Source organism: Mus caroli, chromosome 4 (genome assembly GCF_900094665.2).
Source record: "Mus caroli chromosome 4, CAROLI_EIJ_v1.1, whole genome shotgun sequence".
In the NCBI taxonomy this organism is placed as follows: domain Eukaryota; kingdom Metazoa; phylum Chordata; class Mammalia; order Rodentia; family Muridae; genus Mus; species Mus caroli.
The window spans coordinates 142,457,215-142,467,483 of record NC_034573.1 but is presented as its reverse complement, the minus strand read 5'-3'; the positions used below and the strand labels follow the sequence as shown (position 1 = coordinate 142,467,483).

The window sequence follows — 10,269 nt, the reverse complement described above, 5'->3', positions numbered from 1 at the left end:
CAAGCCACACAAGTCAAGCCACACGAGCCACACAACTCAAGCCACACGAGCCACACAAGTCAAGCCACACAAGCCACAAAAGCCTGGTGAATTGAATTTGATCCTAATGTAAATGTGGAGAGAATTGGCTCCACAGAATCGTTCTCTGCTCTCCATATGTGTGCTGTGACATGTGCACCCCAACACACACACACACACATACAAATTATGCTAACACATGTTCAATAATAATAATAATTACTTTAAAGGTCGATACACCTCTCACATCCTTGGAGGCTGAGGCCACCCCACTTCCTGATGCTTCTGGATGACGGTAGCTGAGAGATGGCATAGCTTGGTGTTTGTTATTCCAGGAAAACGACTCAGCGGGTTCACCCTTACCCGCACAGCCTGTGAGGGGGTCCTTGGACACTGTGGCCTTTATGGAATGAATGGCAGAAATATTAGCTGTCACTCTCCATCTGACTGGAACACCAGGGTCACCACATGTCACCATATGTGCTCATATGGGTCCCTGCTTGTCAGCCTAACACACTATAAAAAAAAATAAAACTGTGACATTGTGCCCTCGGGGCATGTCACCTCACACAGAGGGCAGGTTTGGGGGTCCTGGAAGGACACTGAGCAGTTATACGCACCAAGGCAGGGGTGCTGTAAGCGTGCCCAATCTGTGACCACAGTACCCTCACTGGGGTTCCTCTGCATGGTTCTCAGGGCACCACGCACATGCTGATCCTGGGGCTAGGATGGAGGGACACCGAGTCAGGGGCAGGTCGCAGTGACAGCACAGGGTGGGGGAGGGTGGGTGCTACAGGCACACCCAAGAGCCTAAGACTTGGCTGCTGAATAAATTAACGGCAAGCAGCAGACGAAGCATCCCAGTCTCCCAAGTAAAGTGGCAAACGCCTGCCTGCTGGCCTGGAGAAACACGCCCATGGTGGCTTGCAGGGCTCAGGTGGCTGTCCAGTCCTGACACCCCCCTCATCATTCTGAAGCCAGCAAGCCTGGGCTTTGGGAAACCCTTGCTCCTGAGCAGCCTTTGCCCCAACTGTCTCCTAGCTATTCCCCCTTCTCCACCCACCCTGGCCTCCATCGGGGTCCCAGCCCCAGGTCCTGCTTCAGGCCATGCTGCCTCAGAAATGAGTCATTTTCAGCAGCGTCTGTTTCCAAACGCTCATCGATTTTAGCCTTTGTTTTCCCGGCTTCCCATCACAACCGGTTATTGCAGGTGATGGATAGGAACTCACCCTGCACTAAGCTGTCCGTGGCAGATGTGGCACAGAGCCAAAGGTTTGGGGAGGGCTCTGGGGCATGGGAGTGTGTGGGTGGGCTGTGGGACCAGCAAGCTTGGGTCTAGCTGGCTACCTCCTGGTGTGGCAGCCCAGACCACCACCAGCTCAGCGGCCTCATCCAGCCCAGCATCCCCAGCGTGAGGCTGAGGAGCAGACCCCCAGTGGCCCCACCTCCCTAGCAGTTCTAGAGGCTTCCATGGTTGGGTTTTTATGACGAGGTGATGGAGGGGAGACCCTGATCTTCCTGAGCTCCCAGCCCTGGTCAGGACAGGGCTTGGCTGCCCCCCACCCCCAGATTTGCCTCTGCTTCACCCACTCCTCACTTCCAGCTCTGCACCCCAGGACCATCCAGAGAAGCAAACCCTAGTGCTTAAGGAAGTGGCTCACAGGGTTGTGGGGTATCAAGTATAGATTTGGGGAAGCAGGCTACAGGCTGAAAACTCAGGAGTAGAAGATGCAGCTGGATCCCAAATATCATCTGGAGGCAGAATCTCCTCCCAGGAGAAGTCTGTCATTAAGCCTTCCCCGCACTGGACCAGGCCCACCCACCGTAGAGAGCAACTCACTCAAAGCTCCCTGGCCAGGAGTTAAACCTATCTGAGAACCATCCCTTCTCTACAGCAGTGTATGGATGTGTTTGAACAAATGCCTCGGCACTGTGGCCCAACCACAGGGAACAGCCACCTCTTCCTGAAGCCAACGGCCCACCCTTACCTGAAGCACCCCCCGGGCAAGCATCTAATGTGGGTTTTCTGTACTGGCTGGTTTTGTGTGTCAATTTAACATAGGCTGGAGTTATCACAGACAAAGGAGCTTCAGTTGGGGAAGTGCCTCCATGAGATCCAGCTGTGGGGCATTTTCTAGGTTGGTGATCAAGGAGGGAAGGCCCATTGTGGGTGGTGCCATCCCTGGGCTGGTAGTCTCAGGTTCTATAAGGAGAGCAAGCTGAGCAAGCCAGGGGAAGCAAGTCAGTAAGTAACATCCCTCCATGGCCTCTGCATCAGCTCCTGCTTCCTGACCTGCTTGAGTTCCAGTCCTGACTTCCTTTGGTGATGAACAGCAATGTGGAAAGTGTAAGCTGAATAAACCCTTTCCTCCCCAACTTGCTTCTTGGTCACGATGTTTGTACAGGAATAGACACCCTGATGAAGACAGTTTCACTGAATGCAACTGTCCTGTGGGGACCCCTCACCATGGGAACACCTCTGAACTGGGATCTCCTCCAGGGGCAAACGAATGACAAGGTGCAGAGTTGGGAGCTAGGGTGCTCGCTGACATGTGAACAGGGAGGCACAGACTCAGGCTCATCCGGGGCTGGTGAACTCATGAGGCTGTGGCATTTGCAGGCTAAAGCTGCCCCACTGTTGGTCAGAGGCAGTACAGTGTCAGAGACCTGTCTAAAGGTCCTGGGGCAGCAGCAGGACCATGCCCCACTCCTTACACAGCCTGCTCAGTGTTAATGAAGACCCAGGGATCACCTACTAGCAGCCTGGACATCCCCACAAGTGGGCACAGCTGCCCGGCTGTCTTCCCATTCCCATGCCCAGCATCAACACAGGTACAAGACCTACTTCAGAGTTTGCCCTGTCCCCAGACAAGGCCATCTGATGACTGCCCTCAATCTGGAGTCTCTGTGACCCCAGGGGAAGGGGAAGGGGCTGTGCTCACTCCATCTGTCGACATTCCTGCCTGGGGGTGGGGGTGATGGGAGCTGGAGACTGCTTTGTAACAGGGGACCTCGGGGCCCAGGCTTCCTCCAGCCCCCAGCCCTGCATTCCAATTCTCCCCTCTGCTTCTGCACAGTCCATTTCTGGCTCGTCCCCCCGCCCAAGGACTTAGCGATGCCCAAGGCAGGACTGTAGCTGATGCTTTCCACATGAAGAAGATGGTCCTGGCCACCCTCCCTGGAGGATAGGAGGAAATGAGACTTGAGGATTATCTAGCCATAGATGTGAGTGTTACCCTAATCTAGACTCAAGTCCTGCTCCACCCCGAGAGCTGAGGGCAGCCTCCTGCAGGCACTGGCATGGTGGAAACCAGGGCGAGAGGGACGCACGGTGGAAGGAAAGGACTGTCATGACCTCCCAAGGCCACGTAGGTTGCTCAGGAGGAGATGGTCCAAGACAGGAAGCTTTCACAAATGTTGAACCTCTTAAGACAGCTTAAGCCTGTGGTCAGACTGGAAACTGCAGCTTCAGCCTCAGTGTGGGCATGCCAAGGGCTATTACTGGGCCAGCTGGGCTTCAGGGAAATGGCACAGGGCTTCTCAGGACTCTGGGAGCCTCTGTGGTGGAGACAACTTACAAGCATCTGCAGAGTGAACACTGTGGCCCATTGGCCAGAAAACAGGGTTCCCTGTGGAATGGGTATCCGCTGGGCCTGAGGGGCAATGCGGGGCGAGCTGGGGTAGGAGCAGAGGGGTGGAGCCAGGGGGCGAGGAGTGGGCCTTGGCAGATGGTGGCACAGGAAGCACCTGCCTCCTCCTCTCCCAGCATGAGAGAGCCACAGCTCTGGCCTCTGGTGTGACATTGCAGCAGGAGGACAGAGGATACCGCCCCCTCCCCCAGGCAGGACTGGGAGCTGCAGGCCCCACACCCCATCACTCCAGCAGGAGGAACCCCCCAGAAAAACATCAGAAGAGACACTACGGCAGAAATGTGGTGCTTCATTCAATAACTTAAAAAAAAAGATACAAAAGAATCCCAGTATAATAAATACATGGCAAATTAAAATATATTATGTTCATTTTTAAAAATCTAGTAAAAAACATAATTTTGTCATTGGAAACCATTTATAAAACAGTTTGTTCTGGACAGTCACAGCCTGAGAGTCGAGGGGTGTAACACAGCCTTGTGCGTGTCACAGGCAGAGTGAGCTGGAGGTGACATTCACTCACTCTCGAGTGGAGGATCACTCTCGGAGGTATACCATGGTATACCCAGGGACACCTTTGTCTCTCTGCACTCAGCCAGCTCACAGGCCATGCAGGCCACACCTGGAGTCACAGCGACGGATGTCTGCAGGGAGGGGCACTGGCCTCACAGCGGTCCCCTCACTGGTAGAGGACCTTCACACAGAATGTCTCCTCATTCTTGTCCTCGTGGTCGTTGATGTAGATCAGGATCTCCTCCTGCCCGGCGCTGCCGCTTGGCAGGAACCGCAGGCCGATGGTGTAGGTCTCTCCTCCCGCCACCTGTAAGAGCGCAGGAGGGTCAGCGCCTCCTCGGCTTCCGCTCTTCTAGAGCTGAGACAGGCAGGTCACCACGTGGGCGAGACACTCCACCTAGGGCACACCCAGGACTGATGGTGGCCACGAGGGCCAGGCAGCCCGTGCGGGCCAAGGCTGCTGCTGTGCTTACTCAGGGCTGTGTGGAGAGCCGGCGGCGCCCCTCTCTCAGGCACTACTCTGCAAAGGCATGTAGGGGTCCCTCAGCCCACTAACAGTCCCACGCTCCTGCCACCCTCCCAGTTGAGTCTCGTTTTCTCAGAGGAAATCCACCTGCCTGTGGTGACACTGGAGGTCAGGGTCTTCCACTGGAGGGCAGAAGGGTGTCACCTGCCGTCTGAAGCAGTTCCCAGAGGGCCTAAGTGACCCCAACTTTCCAGAGCCTGCCAGCTGGGATCCTAAGCACTACCTCCCGCCACACCCCCAGCCCACAGGGCAGCACCTGGAAGGAGTCCTCCTTGAAGCGCAACAGCTCGGGGCGGTCACTGTGCAGGCGGTAGGTCCTCCGAGAGGGATAGGGGTTGGTGTAGGTGATGCGCTTGTTGGTGCCCTTCCCATCCCCTGCTGCCATGGTGATCTCGAAGGCCTGGGGCAAAGGTGGGACAGAGACACAGTGCAGCTGGTTGGACCTGAGTACTTCCCCAGCGCAGCTGCTCTTGGCCTCAGATCCTAGGATATCCACCAAGAGAGGACAGACCAGCCTTTCAGAGTCATGCCACTCAGCCCCACACAGAGCACTGGATCTAGTTCGCTGGGTCCCAAGGCCAGGTGATGCCGGCTCTCATGAGACACAGCAGAGGTTCTATAATGCCTTTGCCCCCAACCTGGCCCCAACGCCTACAGACCTTGGAGATGAGTGGCTGGCGGCAGGAGAGGCACACAAGCCATGACGCAACCAGCTGATGGTAGTCTATGTCCACTAGGTTGAGATGGACAAAGCGGCTGCCAGCCCTCCTTGGCCTCACACCCACATGCAGGTCCTGTACCCCGTGAGGTGGCAACACAAAGACACCGGCAGGGTCTGTCTTGAAGGACAAGGGAGAGGTCAGGGCACAGCCTCCCCTCCCCACCCACTCCCTGTGGTGATGCAGTTCCCCACGGTCACCTTTTACTAATCCCAAAAACCTTTAGGGTACATACTGGTCCCTCATCCTTAACACCCCACTCAGAGAAAAGCAGTTTTCATTACAGGTTGTTCATCGGGGAGGAGCTGTGCAAATCTCCACCAGCTACTGTGGCCACCTCCGAGAAGGGCCGTACCTTCAGCTCCTGGGGGTGGGAGGTGAAAGCTCTCACTTTCCTAACGGTCTGTGTCCCCCGCAGGACGAGGGACAGACGGGTCAGCTGTCCTGCGACACAGGAAACATCCACACGCTGCAGGGAGTGGAGGCAGACCTGCCATGTCTGCACGGGCACCGCCAGCCAGCGATCCCTGCAGAGGACAGGGACAGACTTACCAGGGAGGACTCCAGGAGGACGGTCAGGAGCCACACGGCCACAGGCAGAGCTGCAGAGACCAGCGGGAACGGACAGGAACCCTATGTACAGGACTACCCTGTGCTAGCCTGGACTCTCTTGAGCAGGGGCTGTGGTGGGGCCCACAGGCCGGAACCCAAAGCCTGACATCTCATGGCAACATCGTAAAATGGGACATGGTAACACGTGTACACTGGCTGCTATGACGAATCACTGAGAGACGTTTATATAGTGTGTGTGCGCATGGTACATATTCCCTCACCCCTGAATACAGCTGATTCCACAGCCCCCACTGTCAGAAGCCCTGCAGGAGGCATTTCTAGGCTGCCCCAGTTTTAAAGAACTCCCAGTGGGCTCCAACTGAAACTGGGTGAGAGGTCAAGGCGTGGCTTCACCAGCTTCGGGCCACGGACAGCAGGGCTGAGCCCCAGCTGCTCTTGGGGTTCAGTGCAAATCCTCTGAGGGACAGAGTGGTGAGGGACGTCTTGGGCTGGCTCAGGGCCAGAAAGCTGTACCATCCCTTCCTTGGAAGGTATTCATCATGGCCATCTCTCTGGGCTACTGTGATGTTCTGGGAAAGAACATGCTATCAGCAAGGCCCTGTCGGCCTCAGAGCCTGGCCTGAGCCAGCACTTTCCTCACAGAGCACCAGGACACTGGGGACCATGACACTGGGGAGTGACAGGTCCCTTGACACCCAGCCCGGACTGCCACTTCCTCTCTTCCCAGGGTTTGTGCTTACGCATAGATGACAACAAAGAAGTCTTTGATCTCCGGGCTTGGACCACTGGCCACCTTAAGGAACACATCTCTCGGCTCACCGGGGCCCTGCCGAGCACAGCAGGAGGCACCTGTTGATTCCCACCCACCCACCCATGGGAGTCTGCTGGGTGAGGCCAGGCAGGTGTGCGCAGCCCCTTCCCACACGAGTCTTCACTGTTTTCCTCTCTGCTCGAGAAGATCACAGCTTCTTGATCTTATATTGATTTCAATAATTACATTCCACAGACTCCATCTAACTTCCTAAGCAGTCATAATACAATTAGTGCCCTCAGCCTCTGCACAATGGCAATTAGTAAGTGCCTCAAATTACCAGGCTCGGCTTCCTTTTCTCCTCCTTGGGCCTTTTCTCAAAACTCAGGCTGAGAGACTCGGGAACAAACGGCTCTGCTAGCAGAGGACTCGCAAGCTCCTCCACAAAGCCCCCTCAGGATGTGAGGACAGCCCTCCCGCCCTGCATACAGACAGACCCCAGCTTGAGCCCAAAGGGAGGATGCGGGCATGCAGGGAAGATGGGAGGGGCTCCCCCAAGGATCAGCTCAAGGTGGGGCTAACGATGCTGATGGCATACCACGTTCTGGGCCTCACAGATGACATTCGGGTCACTGCATCGAACATGGACTGGGGGTTCCTCGCCAGGCATCCCCACAGGAGCACCTGGAAATGGAGAAACCCAGAGTGCACACACACCAAAACGGGTGACCGGGGATGCAGACGCTGCCACCCTGACCCAGCACACTCCTCGGCCTCTTGTCAGGTTGCCAGTGAGAGGGCATGGCCAAGCGCAAGCAAAGAATCAATGCCACCAGCCCCATACACCCTCATGCCTGAGGGGGAGAGACCTGCACCTCAATGCCGCCATGAGACCTACCTGGAAGCGTGTGCCAGGGAGGTAGGCGGATGGCCTTCTTCAGGAAGGTGAGCTCTGGGTGGTAGAAGCGGAAAACCTGGTCCACCACGTGGGGCTGGGGCTCCACGGTCAGGCAGAGCACAGCAATGAGCTGGCCAGTCTCCACCCGGAAAAGGACCTGTGGACATGGACACACGGTGGCCTCCTGGGTCCCTCTGGATGGCCCGAGGGTCTTACCGGCACCCACAAAGTGAGATGAAAAGCAAAGACATTGTCAGAAATGCCTCTATAAGTGCACAGCTGAGGGCTTTGGCAGGCCGGACCCAGGACAGCACCTAGCTTGGGGTACACTCTAGACATGCCAGCCCCTGACCTTATGCCGGGCACACTCCTAAAACCCCAGAGAGCCAGCTCACCACCCAGCGCCAAGAACTACTCCAGTCTCATATCCACGGGCTGGGATGTGTGTGAGGGATCACTGCTGAGGGGACTCGCCCTTAACCGCTCCGGGTTGCAGGTACTATGCTTAGGGACAGAGCACGTTTCCCCCAGGGAAAAGGAGGCACTGTCTAAACCAGAGAGGGCTAGGAACAGGAACTTCCCTCTGTCAAAGTAGAACTTACAAAACCACTCAGCTATATAGGTGGCATAACGGGTGGCTTTGTCATTGCAGACAGACGCACACGGTACAGACGCGCACAGACACAGGCGTACACCACACACGTGGCACACACGACACACTAAGGAGAGAGGCAGGTGGGAAGTGAGATCTTTCCAAAAATGCACCTGATCTTAGTTTGAATCTGGATTCCTGTAAATGTTCTGCCGTTTCAAAGCTAACCTACAGCAGGCTGGAGACACCCGGTCCTGCCTTCCCCGCTACTGGGGCACAAGGCCAAATGAAGGGCTTCCCTTGCCTGCTAGAGCGAGTGGGAAGAGCCGAGGAGGCGAGGAGGCGGCTGAGCAGCCGAGGAGGAGGAAGTGGCCGACCAGCCACCTACTTGCAGCTGAAGAGGCCGAGGCGAGAGTCTGGCAGGACGAGCTGTGCAAGCAGCGGCACGGTCGGCTGCCTCGAGGGCCACAGACAGACAGATGGCCTTGGGACAGGCTCCTACCATGGCAGCAGGGTCACCAGCAGCAACAGCTGCTTCCTGAGCAGTGATAACTATGATGGTAGCCATAGCAATGAGGGGCAGCTGAGCAGTGGTCCCAGCAGGGACAAGGAGGAATGGTGGATGTGGGAAGAGGGATGAGAGCCGAGGCTAAAGAAGGCTAAACAGAGCCAGAGACAAAGCTCCTGGCTGCTGGGAGAGTTTCAGAAACTACCAAGTCTCTGGAGGCCAAGGTCTTGGGTATCCCAGGCCCAGTCCAGATTCCACCCAGGAAGGGAGAGGGGATGCAGAGTCAGGAGGCGAAGGTCTAGCAGCAAACACCGCATGCTTGGCTTGGAGTACTCAGAGCCTTGACTTGCGCCAAGACTGAAAATGCAGGACATCTTGAGCCCCGCTACCTTGGCGTGTTTCGTAGGCATGGCGCTGCACTTCCAAAGGGGTCCAGACTCTGCGTCCTTCTCTGTGATCACCTCAGCAGGGGCCTGTGAGACACGGAGCGGCACAAGGGGGAGGGGAGTCAAGGCTAATTGGTTGAGAATCAGCTGACAGCAGAACTTGGGCCAGCCAGGGCTACCAGCTCCAGAGCATCACTGTGCTCTAGTGGGGCTCTTGCAGCCTGATGCTGCCTACAGCCATGCCCACCAGACCCAACCACTGCCCTGTGGCCTGTCCACGGAGCCAGCTGGAACTGTGACTCTGCAGGACCAACTGCTGAAGAGGTCAGAGCTTCAGTGTGTCCCTCCCCCTCACTCATATATGACTGACCTATGCCTTCCCTGCTGCCTCTGTGCAGAGGAGCCCGTGCTGCAGGGGAAGGGGTCAGCCAACCACAGGGATGGCGGCAGGCACGGTCTCCCCCGACACCCACCAGAAAGACAAGGATCCAGACGGCCGTGCACAGCCCTGGTGAGGAGGGCAAGCACGTGGAGCAGGTACCAGTCAGAGCTATTCTGCCCCCCTACCCCTGGCACAGACAGAGGGAATAGGGATATGCAAATGCAGAGAGACATTCTTCCCCTTTGCCACCTGGACAGCGCTGGACAGAGCCCCCCTGCTGTATCTGGGTCTCACATCACACCTGTGTCGGAGCAAGTGGGCCCACGGAGAAGCTCTGGAACTTGAGGGGGATGTGGGCAGTCTCCCGGGGTCGCAGGTAGAGCTGGGGTGCCAGGCTCCCACGCAGGTGGAACATATCCTCCTCCAGGGGCGTGTGCAGGCCGGTGGCCTCCTTGAAGTACCTCCATTCCTGGCTGTCCAGGATGATACTGGGGGACAGGGACAGTGTTAGAACTGTCCACCGCCCGGAGACCCTCAGATGAGGGGGCAGAGGCCAGCCAACCTGGTCTCCGTGGCAGAAGCACATCAGCCCAGAGCATGCACACCCCAACTCACAGCTAGCTGGGTCTCTCTCTCTCTCTCTCTCTCTCTCTCTCTCTCTCTCTCTCTCACACACACACACACACACATACAGCTGGCTGGGTCTCACACACCCCCACTCACAGCTGGCTGGGTCTCTCTCTCTCTCTCTCTCTC

General features: G+C 56.8%; 1 protein-coding gene across 3 annotated transcripts in view; it reads right to left on the bottom strand.

The window, feature by feature from the left end:
• Positions 1-3,937: 3,937 nt before the first annotated feature.
• Positions 3,938-10,269, bottom strand: part of Nphp4 (nephrocystin 4) — an 86,115-nt gene continuing 79,783 nt past the window's right edge. For 2 of the 3 annotated variants that reach the window (XM_029476428.1, XM_021159368.2), the window contains exons 22-30: positions 9,815-10,001; positions 9,135-9,218; positions 7,646-7,802; positions 7,346-7,431; positions 6,737-6,822; positions 5,779-5,950; positions 5,364-5,543; positions 4,961-5,104; positions 3,938-4,485 (exon numbers count right to left, since the gene is read on the bottom strand). In XM_029476428.1, coding sequence (XP_029332288.1) covers positions 4,345-4,485; positions 4,961-5,104; positions 5,364-5,543; positions 5,779-5,950; positions 6,737-6,822; positions 7,346-7,431; positions 7,646-7,802; positions 9,135-9,218; positions 9,815-10,001 — 1,237 coding nt within the window. In that variant the 3' untranslated portion in view covers positions 3,938-4,344. The remainder of the gene's footprint in view (positions 4,486-4,960; positions 5,105-5,363; positions 5,544-5,778; positions 5,951-6,736; positions 6,823-7,345; positions 7,432-7,645; positions 7,803-9,134; positions 9,219-9,814; positions 10,002-10,269) is intronic. The other variant, XM_029476427.1, reaches the window with a different exon arrangement.